Source organism: Bos grunniens, chromosome 6 (assembly GCF_055505025.1).
Source record: "Bos grunniens cultivar Pamir isolate PY7600 chromosome 6, Bosgru_T2T1.0, whole genome shotgun sequence".
NCBI classification, from domain to species: Eukaryota; Metazoa; Chordata; class Mammalia; order Artiodactyla; family Bovidae; genus Bos; species Bos grunniens.
Genome location: NC_141170.1, coordinates 34,150,436 through 34,174,330, shown reverse-complemented (window position 1 = coordinate 34,174,330; position 23,895 = coordinate 34,150,436). Strand labels below are relative to the sequence as shown.

Genomic DNA, 23,895 nt, shown 5'->3' with positions numbered 1-23,895 from the left:
TTGGTAAAAATTTATAGGCTGTGTTTTGAAACTGTGGTAAATGGGGAAGAGGAGGAAAATGTGTATTTTGGGGAACACTTTTTAAAAATTAATTTACTTATCAAGAAAAAAGCATCAAATCTTTACCTAGAATCATATAACAAAATAGTATATATTCTGCACCAATTTTTCTTTCCGCCTAAGTATTTTCTTAGGATGTATTTTTGGAAAGGCACACCAATCCCGCTCAGTTGCATCCTTCGACTCATCTCATCAGCTTCTGCTTTTGGTTGGGAAAGATCGAAAGAAGTATTTCTAAACCTGGCAAAGATCTGCCGTTTTTGGTCAGTGCTATATTCTGTAGAATCTGTGTATAAACTGAAGTCTTCAGTGAAAGAGCTAGTGTGTGTGTTTCTGTGGTATATTTTCAGGACTAAAATGTTCAGTATAAGTTGCCTAATGGGAAATGTATCAGGTCATGCACACAGTAAGAGCTTACTATATAGTGTGTGGTAATGTTTGTACCTAACTAAGTTATGTCTCCAGATAAATCTAATATATTTTTGTGTGTGTGTATTTGAGCTACCCATTTATCTCTTGGGCTTATGTTGTTCAGCATATGGTACAATTATCCTTTCTCCAATGTATTGTTCCAATCTTCCTGAGACAGTTAGAATTGCCAGGATTAGCAAATAAAAATGTAGTTAAGCTTTAATTTCAGATAAACAATTATTTTTTTAGTATAAGCATGAAATATATACTCAGGAGAATCTGAAATTAAAATCTAACTGGGCATTCTTTGTTTTTCTGGCAACCCTAACATAACTGCAATTTGGTATGTTCTCAAATTGCCTCTTATTATAATTTAAACTCCCTCATAATAATATTATCAAGGTAGGAATGATAGCAGAGAAGCTCAGACTTACCTCACTACTGATTTTTTGTTTCAGGTCTGTCCTATTTTTTGAATGTTCCACTGAAAAATCAAGATTATATTCAATACTAGGGATCTGGAAGGAAGTTTGGTAATAATGAACCTTCTGATCTGGAAAGGAAAACAGAAATGGATCCTTTGAGTTCTGTAACTATCAGAAGGAATGATATGCAGAAAACTCCTGTAACTGACAATTTGTTGGGAATTAAACACAACAGCTGTAGCTAACACTTCCTTTAACTCTTTATTAAGATCATACCTTCTCATAGTCACATGGTTGTCAGTTGTATCCTGACACAATTACCACCTGTTAGTGGTAACTTATAAATTTAAGTTGTTAATTAAATAATAATAGTAGACTGTATTATATTAAAAAAGCTGACCTCAAAGTTAGAATTGCTACTAAAATAATATTTTGCTCTCAGTACATTAAATATTATTAAACCATACAATAACATATGTTATGACTCTACTGCACTGTTTGAGAGAAAATATTATATGAACCAAGCAAAATTTTAAATGCTAGAAGTAATTTTTACACATAAATGTTTATATTTCCCAAATGTAGATAAATTTATGCAAATAAATATCTAATTATACAAAGTATATATACATCTATATAAACTATTATTGCAATGAAAATTACATTTGAAAATATTAGAAAAGGGTTTCTAAAATATTAAGATTTTAAAACCAATTGTCTAGATCTTTAAATTTTCAAAATAATGCAATCAGATTCTTACCAAATACCAAAAAATAAACAGGGAGACCGATGATTACTGCTAGAACCAACACAACAGCTGTAATAATAAGGGCAATCATCCATGGTTTCAATGAATGTGTTCTTCTACCAAGAATTGATGGCCTTTTGAGAAAGAGTGGTATGTTACAAACAAATAGAACTTAAACACTAGAATCTCAATTTCACATAGCTTTGGTATAGAATTTTTTTTTTCTGGAATTCATAGTTAGCCCTTACTGCACTTACTAACATTTGAATATATTTTTTCTATAAAAAATTAGAAAAAGTACCATTAAAGGTCTCACTGGCATTTGACTTTACATTTCTATTTAAAAAATTCATAATTGTACTATAGTTGACTACTATTTCTTTTGTTTCTGGTTCATGATACTAGATGTTCTGAAATATTTTTGTTTTTATAAATGGACTAATACTTTATATTTGGTTTATGTGCCTCAAATCATATGAGCCTCAAAGAGTGAGGGCTTCTGGGACACTCCTCTCGTTCTAGCATAAATAGTCAGACTCAGAGAGATCACTAAATCCTCAAATTGGATATTGGAGGAATTGGCACTAGGACATGGATTCTGGGACTCTTTCACACTTCTTAAACTCATAATCCCTATTTATAAGACAAGTAATCTATAATGCATACGAAGAGCATCTGAAATAGGACAGGTTGAAGAAAAGAAAACAGAATGGAACTATAAGGAAAAAAATAATATGTGAACCAAAATGATATCGTTAATATGATAAACCAATAAATAGTGATAGCTTGGCATTTTGGACCAAGGAATTATGTGGTGTGAGAACCACTGGTGTTATATAATAAACATCTATTTCATAAGATGATGAGATTTTAAACTTGTGACTTTTATAGGTGATGTTGCACAGGATAAGGAGAGATTTTTTTGAATAAATAATAGATTTAAAGAAAAATACTAAGACAGTAATATATTGAAATATATTGAAAATATAATGGAAAGAATGAAAGTGGAATGCAAATGACTGATATTTGGGAAAATTTTGTGGAAGGGGGAAAATGTGGCAAAGCCTGTCTCCATCCTAATGTCAGGGCCCAGAGTCTAAGGACTAACTGAACAATGACAGGGTTGTGATGAACATGCATGGTCTGGGAGGATCTAATCTATGGGAGAACTGAACAGGAATATCCTTTACAAAGTTAAAGGTACCAGTTCTTGTTCTGTTAAAAATTACACATGGAAAAAAAGAATAAGGAATTTTCTTCCCTGGAGTTGGTAGATGGTGGAAAATAGGCTCCAGCTAAAAAATTAAAGATATTAACTGAGATGTGCCTTTTGGCATCAGCGATCTAGAAGGATTAGGGATCCTTGATGCTTCTGAACTGTGGTGCTGGAAGTCTCTTGAGAGTCCCTTGGACTACAAGGAGATCAAACCAGTCAATCCTAAAGGAAATCAACCCTGAATATTCACTGGAAGGACTGGTGCTGAAGCTGAAGCTCCAAAATTTTGACCACCTGATGTGAAGAGCTGACTTACCGGAAAAGACCCTGATGCTAGGAAAGACTGAGGGCAGGAAAAGGGGGTGGCAGAGGATAAGATGGTTAGATAGCATCACCGACTCAAGGTCATGAATTTGTGCAAACTCCAGGAGATAGTTTAGGACAGAGGAGGCTGGTGGGCTGCGGTCTATGAGTTTGTAAAGAGTTGGACAAGACTTAGTGACTGAAAAACAATAGCAACAATGCATCTTTGTATCTGGGCAAGAAGATAGAAGCAGTTTCCCCACTCAGAACCATTAACCTGACCTCTTATATGTATCTCAGGTAGCACCAAATCTGAGTTCTTCTGTGTTTCTGGAAAGATCTAAAGTTAAAGTTACTCTGGCCTTCTACTCTTTGGTTGAAGGACAGAGTAATACTCTTTGGGAAGAGTATTACATCTGCAAACATTTGAAGTCTATAAAAGGGCTGGGATCCTGCTTGGGCCCAGGCAAGTGCTGGTGAATGTATTCATCACATTTATTAATAGAAGATCATGGGCAATCATGAACTCAGTTGAGATTTGCTGAGTTCCTTCTGTGTGCCACTTTCTGCTTAAGACTCAAAACTGAATAATATATAGGTTCCCATCTTAAAAGAATGTGTGATCTAGAAACATATTAAGTAACTACTGTAATAGAAGTGATAAATGTCATGATGGAATTATGCCTGGTATGCTATGGAAGCTGAGTGGGCACATGGTTTTGCCTTAGAGAAGTTGTCTTGTGAACTGCTTCTTGAAAGCTGAGAAGGAAGGCTGGCAAGAATGGATGTATCACAGGCAGAGGGAATAGTATAAATTAAGGTGATATGAGATAAGGACAAGAATGTCTCAAGAACATACTTGAGAAAGTCATAAAAGAGGTCATAAATGAGAATGGAGGTGAAGTTAATTAACAGGGAGCAATTAGTTAGCTTGGTGGATATTTATTGAGCAGTACTATGTATGGAAATGGCTACCCATTCCTGTATTCTAGCCTGGGAAATCCCATGGACAGAGGAGCCTGGAGGTCTATAGTCCATGGGGTTGCAAAGAGTCAGACATGACTGAGTGACTAGCACTTATTTACATATGTATGAAATGCAGGGGAACATAGAAAAGAATCTTCAATGTTCCCCTCCAGGAACTTTAACTTATAGTATTTTAAAGGAGGAGCATAGTGTAACACATTGTACCAGATTTGCAGAGCATTTCTAATGGAGTTTCAGAGAACTCACAATTTCTCCTTGGAGGAAATAATGGCTGAAAAATAATAATACTTTTTTAAAACTTGAAAATGCTAGATCCGCTTCTCATTCTTTTCCCCTCTGTATCAGATATAGAAAACCATTCATGAAGAGGGAAATTGTTTTGCAACAAAATTCTCATCATCAAAATGATGGGGTTTCTTGTTGAACTCTTTGAACTCCAGAAAACCACTGTGACTTACTTACCATTTTATGTAAGGATCGTAGTTAAAAATTGTTTGTTTCCTTAACCATGCAGAAAGTGAAAGAATCAGTTGCATCTGATTCTTTGTGACCCTGTGGACTGTAGCCCACCAGGCTCCTCTGTTCATGGAATGCTCCAGGCAAGAACACTTGAGTGGGTTGCCATTCTCTTCTCCAGGGAATCTTCCCAACCTAGGGATCAAACCTGGGTTTCCCTCATTGCAAGCAGATTCTTTACTGTCTGAGCTACCAGGAAACCATGCTGACATGCCCTCAAATATTTACCAATATATGTTCTTGTTTTAAATAAAACAATGCTTTATTCCTGATTTATTTTAGTTCTAACCCAATTTTATCTTAAACATTGACTAATTTCAGTGGTTGTTTGATATTGGTAGAGATTATACCTCATAGGTTCTTGGTAGATATTTGTTTACTAAAGAAAATATTGTGTTATAAGTTAGAAGCGACCCTAAACTACTTGCAACAGAAAAACTATTTTTAGTAGAGAGTTTTGCTAGAGATGAATCACTTCAAACATGGCAGGGGAAAAAATCAGATTAAGCACTTACTTGGAATCAAGATACAATTGTACATTTTGTACTTAAAAACTGCTAATGGGCAGCTTTCTCCTCTTCCCTTCTTGGTTTCTCCTTCCCCCAACCCTTCAGATACAAAGAATTTAATTTTGGTCAGACTGTTCCAGTAAGATGACTAAACAAGTTCACTGTAATTAGGAAAATCCAGCCTTAGAAAAGCCTTTGCCATCCAAACAAAATAAAAATTTAAGTGACCTCACCTTTGAGGCATTCACATCAAAGTGAAGATGAGCAGTGACAAAAGTTGTCCTTTCAGCAGGCTTTAGAAAGCCTTTCACAAAGAGTCAAAGTATTTTTAAAAAGTGTCAGCCTTTTATTTTTTTTTCTAATTTTATTTTATTTTTAAACTTTACATAATTGTATTAGTTTTGCCAAATATCAAAATGAATCCGCCACAGGTATACATGTGTTCCCCATCCTGAACCCTCCTCCCTCCTCCCTCCCCATACCATCCCTCTGGGTCGTCCCAGTGCACTAGCCCCAAGCATCCGGTATCGTGCATCGAACCTGGACTGGCAACTCGTTTCTTACATGATATTTTACATGTTTCAATGCCATTCTCCCAAATCTTCCCATCCTCTCCCTCTCCCACAGAGTCCATAAGACTGTTCTATACATCAGTGTCTCTTTTGCTGTCTCGTACACAGGGTTATTGTTACCATCTTTCTAAATTCCATATATATGCGTTAGTATACTGTATTTATGTTTTTCCTTCTGGCTTATTTCACTCTGTATAATAGGCTCCAGTTTCATCCACCTCATTAGAACTGATTCAAATGTATTCTTTTTAATGGCTGAGTAATACTCCATTGTGTATATGTACCACTGCTTTCTTATCCATTCATCTGCTGATGGACATCTAGGTTGCTTCCATGTCCTGGCTATTATAAACAGTGCTGCGATGAACATTGGGGTACACGTGTCTCTTTCCCTTCTGGTTTCCTCAGTGTGTATGCCCAGTAGTGGGATTGCTGGATCATAAGGCAGTTCTATTTCCAGTTTTTTAAGGAATCTCCACACTGTTCTCCATAGTGGCTGTACTAGTTTGCATTCCCACCAACAGTGTAAGAGGGTTCCCTTTTCTCCACACCCTCTCCAGCATTTATTATTTGTAGACTTTTGGATCGCAGCCATTCTGACTGGCATGAAATGGTACCTCATAGTGGTTTTGATTTGCATTTCTCTGATAATGAGTGATGTTGAGCATCTTTTCATGTGTTTGTTAGCCATCTGTAAGTCTTCTTTGGAGAAATGTCTATTTAGTTCTTTGGCCCATTTTTTGATTGGGTCGTTTATTTTTCTGGAGTTGAGCTGTAGGAGTTGCTTGTATATTTTTGAGATTAGTTGTTTGTCGGTTGCTTCATTTGCTATTATTTTCTCCCATTCTGAAGGCTGTCTTTTCACCTTGCTAATAGTTTCCTTTGATGTGCAGAAGCTTTTAAGGTTAATTAGGTCCCATTTGTTTATTTTTGCTTTTATTTCCAATATTCTGGGAGGTGGGCCATAGAGAATCCTGCTGTGATGTATGTCGGAGAGTGTTTTGCCTATGTTCTCCTCTAGGAGTTTTATAGTTTCTGGTCTTACGTTTAGATCTTTAATCCATTTTGAGTTTATTTTTGTGTATGGTGTTAGAAAATGTTCGAGTTTCATTCTTTTACAAGTGGTTGACCAGATTTCCCAGCACCACTTGTTAAAGAGATTGTCTTTAATCCATTGTATATTCTTGCCTCCTTTGTCAAAGATAAGGTGTCCATATGTGCGTGGATTTATCTCTGGGCTTTCTATTTTATTCCATTGATCAATATTTCTGTCTTTGTGCCAGTACCATACTGTCTTGATAACTGTGGCTTTGTAGTAGAGCCTGAAGTCAGGTAGGTTGATTCCTCCAGTTCCATTCTTCTTTCTCAAGATCGCTTTGGCTATTCGAGGTTTTTTGTATTTCAATACAAATTGTGAAATTATTTGTTCTAGCTCTGTGAAGAATACTGTTGGTAGCTTGATAGGGATTGCATAGAATCTATATATTGCTTTGGGTAGTATACTCATTTTCACTATATTGATTCTTCCAATCCATGAACATGGTATATTTCTCCATCTATTAGTGTCCTCTTTGATTTCTTTCACCAGTGTTTTATAGTTTTCTATATATAGGTCTTTAGTTTCTTTAGGTAGATATATTCCTAAGTATTTTATTCTTTCCATTGCAATGGTGAATGGAATTGTTTCCTTAATTTCTCTTTCTGTTTTCTCATTATTAGTGTATAGGAATGCAAGGGATTTCTGTGTGTTGATTTTATATCCTGCAACTTTACTATAGTCATTGATTATGTCAGCCTTTTAATCCCTCCTCTTGTTGTTGTTGTTCAGTAGTCCAGTCATGTCCAACTCTTTGCAACACATGAACTGTAGCATGCCAGGCCTTCCTGTCCTTCATCACCTCCCAGAGTTTGCCCAAGTTCATGTTCATTACATCGGTGATGCTGTCCAGCCATCTCATCTTTTGACGTTCTCTACTTTTGTTTAAATTCTGAGGGGGCTTATCATCCAGACTGGCTTCCCAGGTGACTCTAGTGGTAAAGAATCTGCCTACTAATTCAGGAGAGACAGGTTTGATCCCTGGGTCACGAAGATCCTCTGGAGGAGGAAATGGCAACTCACTCCAAAATTATTGCCTGGGAAATCCCATGGACAGGGGAGCCTGGTGGGCTATAGTCCACAGGGTCGCAAAGAGTCAGCTGTGACTGAGCACTCACAGACACATTATCCAGACCAGCTCATGCAGAGATATTCAACCAAACCTCAGTATAGAAAGAACTTATCCTTCTCTTTTCATTACCAACCATTCTCTTTCAATGTTACAACGTTTACCAAGGTACATCTTCAGGTTATTTCACCTTACATGGCTCTCTGAGCATCTATTATTTTTTTCTGGAGCTTTTTCAAATGCTTTATTTAATCAAAATGTTGTCAGTCAGTGAATCAATGTGCATGCATGCTAAGTCACTTCAGTTGTGTCCTACTCCTTGTGACCCCATAGACTGTAAGTGTCCAGGCTCCTCTGTCCATGGGATTCTCTAGGCAAAAGTACTGGAGTGGTTGCCATGCCCTCCTCCAGGCGATCTTCCTGATGCAGGGTTTGAACCCATTTCTCTTATGTCTCCTGCATTGGTAGGTGGGTTCTTTACCACTTGTACCATGTGGGAAGCCCAATAATTCAAATATGAGGAATAAAGTGATTTTTCTGCACAGCAGCCACCACATGATTTGAAGGGCTTCTGGTCTCTGAAAGAGGGTACCCAGCAGAGCAGTTAAGAGTGTAGTTTCTGCAGCCAGCCTACCTGAGTTTTTATCCTGACTTCCCACTGCAGGACCCTGGACAGTCTTTGTGCCATTCAACTTCTTTGTGCCTCAGCTGCCTTATGGTAAGATGAAAGTAATAATACCCACCTTGTGGGATTTATTGAAAACATTAAATGAGTTAATGTATGAAAAGGCATTTAGAACTGTATCTAAAACAAGGTGAGGACTTAGGAGTTTGGATTATTGTCTTATTTTTATTATTGAAAGCAACTGAAAATGTCAGCAAGGAGTTTGTACATAAATGGAGTAGAGTGAGCTGGTGGAAAGTTTATACTAGATATTGGATGTTCTGTTCATGAAAGAAAAAAGCGAGAACTGGTGTCCAGTACTTCAGAATCTGAGTGACGACACTAGGCACAAAATACACAGAGATAGGGAAGCAGCTTGGGAGACTAGCAAAGCCCCGATTTTCCCCGCGAAGAGTTCCAGCAGATAGAATCATTCTATCTGGGTTTAGGAAGGACTTTAGAGCCTTCAAGAGAAATCACAGGATTCAGAAGTAGACATTATGTGGTGAACACATTTTGATGCTCACATGGTGAGCATCCATGAGGAAAGAATTACTGGGCAAAAATAATGGGTATGGGAAAATTCAAGGCAAAATAATACAGATGAATCATCTAGCTGGGGTTTTAATTCATCACCTGAGGAAGACGGAATAACTCTGGAAGAAAGTTGTTATGCAAATATCCTTAGGCGCTGGTGTTATTACTCATAATAACAGTGGCTGAACAATGATAATCATCATCATTTCAATTGTACCACCAGACATTATGAGACTTTCATTAAATCTATAATGTGGATAGACTTATTCAAAGTTGTGTAAAAGATTAAGTGATTTGTGCTTTCTTTTATGCTTCGTGTTCTGACAAGCTGTGTGTATTATTTACATAACCCCACATAATGCAAATAAGAAAGATATAATGTTTCATAGATAAAAAGTTGATGGATGTCATAATTAAAATGTGATTAAAATAATTAGTGTTTTAGTTGATAAGAGTTCAAAAGGAAATAAACAAGGTCAGAGAGTGTTACTCTTCAGAGCTCTGCTCATTAATGCAAATTTACATGGTGAATCTCTATGAGAAGCTGTTCTTTGAAGGGAATTTTAGAACACTGAGGTCATTAAAGCCTGATGAAAACCAAAAAGAGGGCATATGCCATTGACCTGGGCTGTTGAAGAAGATAGCTGGAGCAGTACTTCCCACCCACTTTGGCTTCAATTTTTCCTGATTTCCTACTAATGTTTTCAATTAAGCATCATTTATCTTTAATCATGTCTCTTCCTACTGATATTTACCAACAAATTTTGACTTCCACAAGGACTCAGGCCTTCTCTGAACATTGAAACATGTCCTAATGTGTTAGCTACAAATCCTTCCTAACGAAAGAGTTCGGTCGCTATATCTGAGCATTGGGAGATAGTTATTTGAAAAAATAAAGTTTAAAACATGAAAAGACAATTAACTGAGGATTTTCTTGAGTCAGAAAGAATTACTGAAGGAACTGTTTGATACTGATGTAGAGGTCTCATGAATGCCAAATTGGAGGGATGGTGAGAGGCAGGCAACTGGCAGCTTCAGTGAACAATAGCCTTCAGGAGCTTTCATATTTAATGAAAACACCCTTCTGAGCTTTTGAACTTTTTGGTGTCTTCCCTCCTTCTTCTTTCTTTTTGTCTCTTTCCTTCCTTTATTTCTTTAACAACTTTCTTGAGATGTAATTCACATACCATACATTTCACTCACTTAAAGTATGCAATTCAGTCGTTCTCAGTGTGTTCACAAAAGTTGTGCAACCATCATCACAATCAATTTTCAAACATTTCATCACCCCAAACAGAAACTCCATACCCATTAATAGTCATTCTCTGTTTTCCCCTAGCCCTTCACTGTAGACAACCACTAATCTACTTTCTGTCTCTGTGGATTTGTTTATTAAGGATATTTCATATAAATAAAATCATATGAAGTGATTGCTATCTGTCTTCTTTCACTTAATGTAGTATTTTCAAAATTCATCAGTGTGGTAGCATGTATCACCTCCATATGGTTTTCCATAATGAAAGGTAAAGCTTCATTTCTTTTTATTGTAAAATAATATTCCATTTTATGGATATACTATGATTTATTTATGTATTCATCAGCTGATGGGCATTTGAATTGTTTCTACTTTTGGCTATTATAAATAGTGGTTCTGTGAACATTAATGTTCAAAGTTTGTATGTACGTGTTTTCATTTCTATGCATACATATCAAAGAGTTGAATATGGTCATGTGCTAAATCTATGTTTAACATTTAGAGGAACTGCTAAACTTTTCCAAAGTGTCTATGCATTTTACATTCCCACTGACAATCTAAAAATATTATAATTTCTCCACATCTTCAACTAATCTTTTTTTCTTTGCTGTGCTGTAGTGGTTTTTGAGCTTCCCTGGTGGCTCAGATGGTAAAGAATCCACCTTCAATGCCGGAGGCCTGGGTTCGATCCCTAGGTTGGGAAGAGCCCCTGGAGAAGAGCATGGCAACCCACTCCTGTATTCTTGTTTGGAGAAGACATAGACAGAGCCATAGGCAGAGGAGCCTGGAGGGCCACAGTTCATGAGGTCACAGACGGTCAGACACAACTGAGTGACTAAGCACAGCACAGCACAGTGGTTTTTGTCTTTTCTATCTTCTAGTTTCTTCTGACTCATTCTTATTATATCACTCTTTTTCCACTTGAGTCTGTTCATTTCTTATTCCCATCACCTTTTACTTCCTTTTAACTTTTAATCAAATAAAGAAAGCAAATATATGTATTAACAATATTATTTGCAGTTTTCTAGATTACCCATTCTCTGAAACCTGAAATCACAGACATCTTCCTCTCAACAACTCCTTTACCTCATCAGTCACTGCTGAATTGTCTTTCTTATTTGTCTTTTTTCCCATTTGCTTAATACCATCCAAACTTAGGCATTCATTATGTCTTATCTGAACAAGTAGAGTGGCCATTAATAGATCTCTTTATCTCCAGATGATTTCCTATAAAATATTTACATTCTACAGTGTACCAGTGAGAACTATATTCTAAATATATAGCTCTATTAATGTGATACCCTTGTATAAAAACTCTCAGATGTTTATCATTACATAGACTGTACTCTTTAGATTAATATTCATTCATTCATTCAAGAAATACTTAAACAAGCCAAAAAGTAAGATTCAGCTCATGAAAGTTAAACACATTGATGAATAAAGAGTGACTGGAAGCCAGGGGGAGAGGGTATTTAATGAATCATCCCCAAAGAGATGCCCTTTGAGCTAAGTGGTAAATAGTGAGGAAACATCTAGAAGAACTGGGCAAAGAGCAACCCAGTGGTAACAAGTTCCTAGAGCTGGAACAGGAGTGAGTTTGTTGAGTCCCAGGAAGAAATGAACATAATGTGTTGGATCACAGTGGGCCCAGGGAAATGTAGAAAAGGTTCAGCTAGAGAGACAAGCGAGGACCAAATCATGGGGTCCCTGAAGCCCATGGCAAGGTGTTATTAATTCTGAGGGTCTATAGGAACCCAGTGGGCAGTAATATGGGAGGGATGTTGATATACTTTACATTTTGTTTAAAAAAATGTCTTTCATTTGCTGTGTCTAATTCACTTTTGGGTTCTTAATGTATGGCACTTCCCTTCACATGTGCTATTCTCTTTCTTACAGCCACCCACCCCTGTTCCACTCACAGCACCGCTCTACCTAAAATATCCTCTCTCCCTCTGTGTTTCTAACCTCCTTTTCTCCAGTGGCTGACATTTCCATTTGTTTATTTCTTTTTCAATTAAAAAAAAAATATTTTGATGACCAATTTTAAAGTTTTTATTTAATTTGTTACAATATTACTTCTGTTTTTTTTTTTTTGGCCCCGAGGTATGTGCAATCTTAGCTCCCTGACCAGGGATTGACCCCACAGCCCCTGCATTGGAAGCTGAAGTCTTAATCACTGAGCCTCCTGGGAAATCCCTGGTGTTTCCATTTCTGAAAACCTTTCAGTGTGCTGCTCTAAAGCCTTCTCTAAGGGCCAAAACCATTGATCTATTCACAGCTATCCCACTCCAGTTAACAGCTACCTTGACGCTGCCTATCCTGCTTTGTTGCTGTCTATTTTGTTATAGTGATCATGTCCTATTTTATATTCTGGCTATTTGTGCCAGTGACGTTGTCCTTCTCTTTACCTTAGCTGCCCACCTTCATACTCAAACTCTATATCTTGTCATTACCAAAAGCTTCTATTTCTCCATAAACTAAATGTTAATTTAGTCATCAAACTCTTCAATTGTCATGACATATCCTTCTAGTTTACCGCCTTAGTACCCTGACTTTAATCCTACTGAGATTTATAAGCCACAGAACCTACCATCTTTTCACTGTCACTCTCCTGTTGACATTGGTCTCTAACCTACCATAAATCTTATTGTTGCTGTTCAGTCACTAAGTTGTGTCCAACTCTTTGTGACCACACGGACTGCAGCACACCAGGCTTCCCTGTCCTTCACTGTCTCCTGGAGTTTGCTCAGATCATTTCCATTGAGTTGGTGATGCTATCTAAACCATCTCATCCTCTGCCACCCTATTCTCCTTTTGCTTTTGGTCTTTCCCAGCATCAGGGTCTTTTCCAATGAGTCAGCTCTTAACACCAGGGGGCCAAAGTATTGCAGCTTCAGACATCAGTCCTTCCAGTGAATATTGAGGGTTGATCTCCTTGTTGTCCAAGGGACTCTCAAGAGTCTTCTCCAGCACCACAATTTGAAGGCATCAATTCTTTGGCACCCTACTCCTGCCTGGAAAATCCCATGGACGGAGGAGCCTGGCAGGCTGCAGTCTGTGGGGTCGCTAAGAGTCAGACAAGACTGAACGACTTCACTTTCACTTTTCACTTTCATGCATTGGAGAAGGAAATGGCAACCCACTCCAGTGTTCTTGCCTGAAGAGTCCCAGGGACGGTGGAGCCTGATGGGCTGCTGTCTATGGGGTTGCACAGAGTCGGACACAACTGAAGTGACTTAGCAGCAGTTAGCAGCCTTCTTTATGGTCAAACTCCCATATCCATCTAAACCAAAGCCTTTGACTGTGTGGATCACAATAACTGTGGAAAATTCTGAAAGAGATGGGAATACCGGACCACCCGACCTGCCTCTCGAGAAATCTGTATGCAGGTCAGGAAGCAACAGTTAGAACTGGACATGGAACAACAGACTGATTCCAAATAGGAAAAGGAGTACGTCAAGGCTGTATATTGTCACCCTGCTTATTTAGCTTATATGCAGAGTACATCATGAGAAATGCTGGGCTGGAGGAAGCACAAGCTGGAATCAAGATTGCCGGGAGAAATATCAATAACCTCAGATATGCAGATGACACCACCCTTATGGCAGAAAGTAAAGAGGAAGTAAAAAGCCTCTTGATAAGAGTGAAAGAGGAGAGTGAAAAAGTTGGCTTAAAGCTCAACATTCAGAAAACTAAGATCATGGCATCTCGTCCCATCACTTCATGGCAAATAGATGGGGAAATAGTGGAAACAGTGGCTGACTATTTTTCTGGGCTCCAAAATCACTGCAGATGGTGACTGCAGCCATGAAATTTAAAGACGCTTACTCCTTGAAAGGAAGTTATAACCAACCTAGACAGCATATTAAAAAGCAGAGACATTACCTTGTCAACGAAGGTCCATCTTGTCAAGGCTACAGTTTTTCCAGTGGTCATGTATGGATGTGAGAGTTGGACTGTAAATAAAGCTGAGCACTGAAGAATTGATGCTTTTGAACTGTGGTGTTGGAGAAGACTCTTGAGAGTCCCTTGGACTGCAAGGAGATCCAACCAGTCCATCCTAAAGGAGATCAGTCCTGGGTGTTCATTGGAAGGACTGATGTTGAAGCTGAAACTCCAATACTTTGGACACCTGATGCGAAGAACTGACTCATTTGAAAAGACCTTGATGCTGGGAAAGATTGAGGGCAGGAGGAGAAGGGGACGACAGAGGATTAGACAGCTGAATTGCATCACCAACTCAATGGACGTGAGTTTGGGTGGACTCTGGGAGTTGGTGATGGACAGGAAGGCCTGGCGTGCTGCGGTTCCTGGGGTCGCAAAGAGTTGGACATGACTGAGCGACTGAACTGAACTTACTGAACTCACATCCATACATGACCACTGGAAAAACCATAGTTTCTTGACTATGCAGATTTTTTTTGGTAAGGTGATATTCCTGCTTTTTAATATGCTATCTAGATTCGTCAGAACTTTCCTTCCAAGGAGCAAACGTCTTTTAATTTCATGGCTGCAGCCACCACCCACAGTGATTTTGGAGCTCAAGAAAAGAAAATCTGTCATTGTTTCCACTTTTTCCCCTTCTCTTTTCTGTGAAGTGATGGGACAAGATGCCATAGTTTTAGATTTTTGAACGTTGAGTTTTAAGTCAGGTTTTTCACTCTCCTCCTTCACCCTCATCTAGAGACTCTTTAGTTCCTCTTCACTCTCTAATGAAAACATGTGTGATATGATAATAAAGGATAAAAGATATTCAAGGAGAGATTGATCCAAATTGTCCAGTGTGGTTAGGAAATCAAACTTGATAAAAGTTTAGAATAACTAGTGGATTAAATAATAGTGGATCACGGTGACCACAACAGGTGAAGGAACAGAGTAGCAAACCAAAGTTACAACCCAAATGTCAAGGGTTTGAGGAATAACTGGAAGAAACGAGATGAAACAGTGGATATCAACAATTTTTTTATGAGTTGAATTATAGATTAGAAGAGAGAGAAGTTATGGGGTTGATGGAAGATTTTTTTTTTTTCGTAAGAATATGTAAGTTTTGAGTATACTTGAAAAGTGAAAGTCAAAATATTAGTTGCTTAGTCACGTCCAACTCTTTGGGATCACATAGATTGTAGCCCATCAGGCTCTTCTGTCCATGCAATTTTCCAGGCAAGAATACTGGAGTGGGTAGCCATTCTCTTCCCCAGGGGATCTTCTGGACACAGGGATCAGACTCAGGTCTCCTGAATTACAGGCATATCCTTTATCATTTGAGCCACGAGGGAACTTGTAGAGAAGCTGAAGTTTGGAGGAGGACTGAGTTGAGAGCACAGCTGAAGGATCATGAATTCTAAACTATTAAGTTCACACATATAAAATTGCCATTTGTGTAGGACAAAACTGGTGATACGTTGACAGCTTCATATGGTTCAATCTAATAGATTGGAGAACTTGAATAAACTGCAGCATCCTCTTGAGAGCATGAATGGATATAGGTAGGTTTGTTGGTTTGAGGTAAGGAAGCTGAAGGAATTCTCGTCTAACTGATCATCAAAATATATCTTAGAAACATGAGAGGACAGGTGGTGAGAACTGGCAGTTTGAGGAGGCTAGAGAAATTGAAAACACTAATTATAGAAAATGAGAGCATAGAATAAGGGGATGTAATGATTAGGGCTGAGGGCTCAGATGAACAGGCACGTCATACACGCTTGTTGCATTCCCAGAGTTCTGTCTTGGCAGAGGTGAACCATTGTTCAGAGGTACATTCTCTCTAGAATTTATCCAGGTATAAATGATGAAGGAAAATATGCAGCAAGAGAATTTAGTGGAGTTTGAGACATTGAAAAATTTGTTCCATTGATGAATTTAAGGATCACAAGAGAAACCAAGAGGAGTGTATGTATGTGTGTGTGGTATATGTTTGGTGGAGGTGGAAAGCTGAAGGATAGGAAGAATTCATAGACTGGAAAAACCAATGAATAATAATTTTTAAAAAGTGGATGACTTATACATTAGAAGTAACTGAGACTGTAATAAGGAAGGTTAAGATAGTGATAGCTGTCCAAAAGTATGAGTCAGAGAGTCATGACAAAGTCTAGGGTGTGGGATGAGAGTAATATTTGAAGAGAAGGTTGTAGTGATGAGACAAGGAAATGAATGAGTAGGATTTCAAGGTCAATCAGCATGAGCACTGAGGCTACTTAGGGTAAATGTAGGACTTGGAGTAAAGAATGATATAGGGAAGCAAGTGTCAGCCTTTAATACATAAAAGGCATTATCATGGGTCCATGAGGACAAAGATGAGGAAGGAAAAGGGTAGAGTAGAACTGTGTGAGCCTCAAAGGAATAAGGAGGTTTACAGGGATGTGGAAAGGAATGATCTGAGGTGGCATTAAAAAGTGAGGACAAGACAAAATCTTCAATAAAAAGCTCTTACTTGAGAGGGCTGTAAACAATGCTGTGTTCTGAGGAACGATTATATTTCAGTTTTACAGGGACATAGGCAATATTCAGAGAAAAAAATTATTTGGGACATGGAGTAATTTGGTAATTATGGGATGGTACTCCAGAAATTGTGCAAGTGCAGAAAATAACTTATTCTAAGGAAATAATTTTGAATGCATGCAAAAATTAGCCAGAGGGTTGTTCATTATTGTGGTGTTTCTTATAAAATGGGTATCAATTATTCCAAGATTAAAAACGTTTTAAACAGAAGAGTTTTAAATTATGGATAATCTATCATGATATTTTCCTGTAAAAAATACATGATAGATAAAATAGATATGTTTGTATCTTAACTCTTATTTTTAAAAATATATATTATAAAAAAGACAATACATATATATATATGTATTATATGTGTCTATGTTCTGGTAAAGTTTTAAGTGCATTTTTGAACTAGAAGCATCAGAGATATTAATTATTCATTTTGGGGACCATCAGTCATCTCACCTTTTTGATATCTATTCCTAGTACTCCACTGATAATGCTGAACTCCTAGGACATAAGGTACTATTACTGAAGCTGAGGAAAGACTCTCATTTAAAAGCAAGTTTGGTTTTTAAATTAAAATCATTAGTCCCTGATTTCTACATTGATATGTTTTCACTTGACGGAGTTCTTTTATGCCTATTGGTATAAAACATAAACCTCATTTAAACAATCATTGTGGGACGTAAAATTCACTGATGGGTGTTACTACGTGAAAAGAGATTCTAGGTGGCTGCCAGAAGTAGGGGTGGGGATGGGTGAAATGGGTGAAGGGGATCAAAAGGTACAAACTTTTATAAAATAAATGTTATGAGGATGTAATGTACAGCATAATTAATAATAACATATTTTGTATCTGAAAATTACTGAAGTACACCTTAAAAGTTTTCATCACAAGAAAAAAAATGTAACTATTGTATGATGACAGATGTTAACTAAACATTGTGGTGATCATTGTGGTGATCATTGTGGTGGTCACTGTGGTGGTCACAAGATATATTAATACTAATATTACATCATTATGTCATACACCTGAAACTGTAAGGTTATATGTCAACTGTATCTTAATTTTTTTTAAAAATGGAAAGAGACTGCAATATTTCTGTGTGGGGTAAAGAATAATGTAATATTACTCAGAACTTCACTGTAAGAATGCAATAATCCAGGGAATCTAGTTCATAGATATTCATTTTCAGGAAAGAAAAAAGGACTAAATATTAGAAATATATTTATGCCTCTCTCTCTCTCTCTATATATATATATATGTATATATATATATATATATATACATACATACATACATGGGGCTTCCCTGGTAGAGACACTGTTTCAATTCCTGGATTGAGAAGATCCCTTGGAGAATGGATAGGCTACCCACTCCAGTATTCATGGGCTTCCCTGGTAGCTCAGTGGTAAAGGATCTGCCTGCAATGCCGGAGACCTTGGTTCAATCCCTGGGTTGGGGAGATTCCCTGGAGGAGGGCATGGTAACCCACCCCAGTATTCTTGCCTGGAGAATCCCCAGAGAGAGGAGCCTGGCGGGCTTCAGTTCATGGGGTCGTGGAGTTGGACACAACTGAGCAACTAAGCACAGCACGTATGTTACTATATCTAAATACAGAATGGCTCACTAGACAAGTAAACAAAATATTTCTCTATAGAAAGGAGTCTTTAAAAATAGTATGAAATCTAACTACGTGGATATTAAGATAACAGAGAATATTCAAACAACCAGTAGTTGATGAGTTGTTAGTTGGAAATTGGTCCCAAATAAATTTGAAGAATGAATAGTGGTTCAACTAACATGTCTCAAGCATTCTACTTGGTATTGGCATGCACAATGAGGAATAAGATATGTTTTCTCCATATTGGCCATGGGTGACAAAAACGAATTACTAAATGTTTGGGTATTCCAAATGGAAAAAATCCTCTGAGACTTAATTACTCTGGGGCGTGGATCATCAATGGAAAGAGTAGAGACAGCTTTTCAACAACACCTCTTCCAACTCTTTCCAGCACCCTCATCCTTTACTACTCCTGTGAGGCACAAAGCCAAAGAAAGCCAAGGCTAATATGGCAAAAATACGTAAAGTAGGCATACGACTTATCTGAATAGTGGATGGGACTGTCAAGGTTTTAAGAATTTTGGTCCTGGAGGTGAAAAATTTGAAAACCTTGAGAATGGAAAGTAATAAGAATGGAGAGATCGAAATGGTTTGTTAGTCTGTTAACCAGATGTAGGTCTCTTGCTTTTCTCTGATTTTTACTTCAGTCTATTTTTTTTTTTTTTGTCTCTTTATGTCACTTTCATTTCTCTCCTTACCTTTCTGGTAGATTTCATTTTCCATTAACCAGCTGTAACATTTAACCAGAATTGAAATTTACATAAATCCTAAAAGAAGCTGAATTAAAACTGTAGGTTTAACTCTTGGAGGAAAACATAGCCAGAACACTCAATGACACACTCAATGACACAAACCAAGCAAGATCCTCTATGACCCACCTCTTAGAGTAAAGGAAATAAAATAAAAAGTAAACAAGTGGGAGCTGATTAAAAGCTTTTGCACAGCAAAGGAAACTATAAGTAAGGTGAAAAGACAACCCTCAGAATGGGAGAAAATAATAACAAATGAAACAACTGACAAAGGATTAATTTCCAAAATATACAAGCAGCTCATACAACTCAATACCAGAAAAACAAACAACCCAATTAAAAAGTGGGAAAAAGACCTAAACAGACATTTCTCTAAAGAAGACATACAGATGGCTGACCAACACATGAAAAGATGCTCAACATCACTCATTATTAGAGAAATGCAAATGAAAACTACAATGATATATCACTTTACATTAGTTAGAATGGCCATCATCAAAAAGTCTACAAAAAATAAATGCTGGAGAGGGTGTGAAGAAAAGGCAACACTTTTGCACTGTTGGTGGGAATGTAAACTGATACAGCCACTATGGAAGATAGTATGGCAATTCCTTAAAAAACTAGGAATAAAACCACCATATGACCCAGCAATCCCACTCCTAGGCATATACCCTGAGGAAACCAAAATTGAAAAACACACATGTATCCAATTTTTCATTGCAGAACTATTTACAATGGCTAGAATATGGAAGCAACCTAGATGTCCATCAACAGATGAATGGATACAGAACTTGTGGTACATATACACCATGAAGCATTACTCAGCCATAAAAAGGAAAACATTTGAGTCAGTTCTAATGAGGTGGATGAACCTAGAGCCTGTTATACAAAGTGAAGTAAGTCAGAAAGAGAAAGGTATATATTGTATACTAACACATATATACAAAACCTAGAAAAATGGTACTGAAGAATTTATTTTCAGGGCAGCAATGGAGAAACAGAAGTAGAGAACAGACTTATGGACATGGGGAGAGGGGAGGAGAGGGTGAGATGTATGGAAAGAGTAACATGGAAAATTACATTGCCATATATAAAATAGTCAATAGGCATTTACTGTATGTCTCAGGAAAGTCAAACAGGGGCTCTGTATCAACCTAGAGGGGTGGGATGGGGAGGGAGATGGGAGGGAGGTTCAAAAGGGAGGGGATATATGTATACCTATGGTTGATTCATGTTGAGGTGTGACAGAAAACAACAAAATACTGTAAAGCAATTATCCTTCAATTAAAAAATAAGTAAAAATTTAAAAACTTTATGTTTATTTATTCCCATCTTTTCAATATCACAGAGAAGGCAATGGCACCCCACTCCAGTACTGTTGCCTGGAAAATCCCATGGATGGAGGAGCCTGTTAGGCTGCAGTCCATGGGGTCGCTAAGAGTCAGACACGACTGAGCGACTTCACTTTCACTTTTCCCTTTCATGCATCGGAGAAGGAAATGGCAACCCATTCCAGTGTTCTTGCCTGGAGAATCCCAGGGATGGGGGAGCCTGGTGGGCTGCCATCTATGGGGTTGCACAGAGTCAGACACGACTGAAGTGACTTAGCATAGCATTTCAATATCAAAAAATGGTGACTGGTACATAGCAAATAGGTCTTGCATAAATACATGACAGTTAAATATACTGAAGGGCAAAAAATAATTTGATTAATTGAATTATCATTATTAGTATAAAATCATCATATTTCCCCTACAGATTAGAAATACTTTGAAGTAAAAATAAAAATACTGGTAATAGTATCATCATTATGTTTCTATTACTGTCCATTTGAAAAGAAAATTGCTAGCGTGTGCCTGTTCTAGAAATAAGGTCAAGTGTGAAAAGTTTTTTTGTTTTTTTTTTTTAACCACTTAAACCTTAATTTGTGTCTCTAAGGTGAGCAAGGAGAAAGGGGAACATTTTGAGTGATTGTAAAGAGTTTGTTGGGGGGGGATTGTGGTCCAGAAATCCATGTATTTTGAATTTTATAGACAATATTCTATTATTACCAATGAAGACAAGAGTGCAACTCCAGTTAAAAGTCATTAGAAAAGACATCTGTAATTCTTTTATTACCTTGAGCAGTTTGTACTTATTGACATCATATTTATGTAAGAAGAATTAATGTTCCAAATGAAACATTTGGAAAATGTAGAAAAATGAAGAATAGATAGGACAGGGAAATGGAGGTTAAAACATTTAAGCTTTATTTTCTGTAGATTTCCTTCCAAATCTATTAAAGAACAAAATCTTAGATTTATTCACTTCTCACTATTTTTTGCTTTTCACTTTTTATAGTCATATGTATAAATTATTCTTATATTGTTATTTAATTTTTTATTTTAAAAGAAAGAATTTATCAAAGGACATTAAAGTTCTTATTTGCTTTTTGAAGTTTTAATAATAATTATCATTTTCAGAAGAAGGGCTATAACATGATACTTCCCATATGACTTATATGAAGAAGGAAATGGCAACCCATTCCAGTACTCCTTCCTGGAAAATTCCATGGATGGAGAAGCCTGGTAGGCTACAGTCCATGGTGTTGCAAAGAGCTGGACATACTGAGTGACTTCACTTTATTTCTTTCTATAGTTCCTTTTGGAGAAGGAAATAGCAACCCACTCCAGTACTCCTGCCTGGAAAATCCCATGGACAGAGGGGCCTAGTGGGCTACAGTCTATGGGGTTGCAAAGAGTCAGACACGACTAAGCAACTAACACACACACACATACGACTTATATACTTCTTCTATTTTCAGTGTATCTATTAAAGTTCATTTGGACGGCAAGAGTTGGCCCAAGCTAGTAGTGAGCACCCCCAGAGGATAGTTTGCTACAGTCCCACTACACTCTAATGTCCTCTGGCACTGAAACTGAGTTTTAGTTGCATTTTTCATTGTGTTTTAATAATGGTATGTTGGGAAATACATATAAATCTCTAAGAATAAAAAGTATCTAACTTGTAAAAAAAAAAAAATGCATAATTTAGAAAGATCACAAACAGCATTCTAAGCTGGGATGAGAAAACACTTTATTACTTACTCTATCTTTCCATGCTGAAAACGTACACAATTTTACCTCAGGCTCTGTGTTTTTCCTCCCTTTCTCTGTTATTATGTCATTTTCACATTAAATTTAAATTTCCCTATTAAAATCCAACATGTGGAATTTTCAGATTAAAAAAAAAATTGTTAGCATGGTTTCCTGAAATAAAGAGTTTTAATATTACTATGTTACTATTTTCTCCAATAGTAGAGGGGAAAAAAACTATTAAATTCACAAATCAGAATAATTCCTGAATTGGAAGCCACAAATATGAAACATATCTTTTAAACATGAAATAAAATTAAACTTACTGATACATCATCCACTGTCAAGAATGCAAACTCTTCCACCTCTGTGCTGCTTTGTGATTTCTCGTCAAATGAGTAGCACTCTGGGCATTCTTTCAGCTGACTAAAGAAAGGATACTTAAAGGATTTAAAATAAACTAGTTGAACAAGTTGGGATGGGTAAACTTTAACCAATAGTGTGATTTGAGGTGAAGAATCACTTGATAACCTTTGTCATAGCAAGTAAGAATTTCCTGGTTCTGGCTAATTAAATGAGAAAATATTGTGTTCAAAACCTAAGCAACACCCTTAATACTTGGAGCAGTTTTGTGTTTGTCTTTCAAGAGATGGTACTCTTTGTTCTGAGTCAGGACAGTCTGGTCTTCAGGCCCTGCCCTTTTCCCTTTTAGAGACAGGTGTGAAACACGATCAGATCAACCTTTGAGCAAGATCAACCTTTTTCATAAAAGGTTGGATAGTTGTTCACTTGATTTTGTTAGTGCAATAGTCTGAGACATGTCTGGATCTGGCCCAGTAATTCTTTGGTGTCTGCTTAAAGAGAGATCTAACTTTAAGATGGGAAAGTGAAAATATATTGATGTTTGTGCCAATTGCCATTTTCAAGGGCTCTCCCAACTCATCTTGTGATTTTCTTTGTAGCTAAAATAGCACCTGGGCTTCCTAGATAGCTCAGTGGTAAAGAAACTGCCTGAAATGCAGGAGATGTGGGTTTGATCCTTTGGTCAAGAAGACCTTCTATTCTACCCACTCCAGTATTCTTGCCTGGAAAATCTCCTGGACAGAGAAGCCTGGTGGACTACAGTCCATGGTGTCACAAAAGGGTCAGTCACGGCTAAACAACAACATCAGCACCTACATTCTGACTTAGAGCTTTGTTTTCTGTAGATCAGATCCTTTTTTTCCCCACTGTGTCTTTGCCCATATACCTAAAATATTGTTTCCCCTCTTTGTAGTATAGTTCTCAGCTAAAAACCCACCTCACTGTAAGATTCAAGTCATTTAATTAGAATCTGACTACACAGGGTCCCTAGACTTTGAGAGCCTGTGTTCCCCCCAGGATGTTTTCCTCTAATTTCCTCTAAATAGCCCTTGACCCATGTTTTCCCCTCAAGCAGGCATCTAGTTTTAGTTTTGATTATTTTCAAAATATTCCTTCTGCTAGATAATGAAAGATTTGAGGCCAGAAATTGTGATGTCTATGAATGAATGGAATTTTCAGCACTTCTGCAAACACTTTGATATTCAACATTTACTCAATCTTTCTTTTAGTCGA

General features: G+C 37.3%; 1 protein-coding gene across 6 annotated transcripts in view; it reads right to left on the bottom strand.

Annotated features, from left to right (window-relative positions):
• Positions 1-22,761, bottom strand: part of LOC147370577 (transmembrane protease serine 11G-like) — a 42,356-nt gene extending 19,595 nt beyond the window's left edge. Inside the window, exons 1-4 of one of the 6 annotated variants that reach the window (XM_086405565.1) lie at positions 22,626-22,700; positions 5,182-5,274; positions 1,657-1,778; positions 906-1,024 (exon numbers count right to left, since the gene is read on the bottom strand). In XM_086405565.1, coding sequence (XP_086261691.1) covers positions 906-1,024; positions 1,657-1,735 — 198 coding nt within the window. In that variant the 5' untranslated portion in view covers positions 1,736-1,778; positions 5,182-5,274; positions 22,626-22,700. Of the gene's footprint in view, positions 1-905; positions 1,025-1,656; positions 1,779-5,181; positions 5,275-22,625 lie in introns of all 6 variants that reach the window. The other 5 variants (XM_086405564.1, XM_086405566.1, XM_086405568.1 and 2 more) reach the window with 5 other exon arrangements.
• Between the last annotated feature and the right edge of the window lie 1,134 nt (positions 22,762-23,895).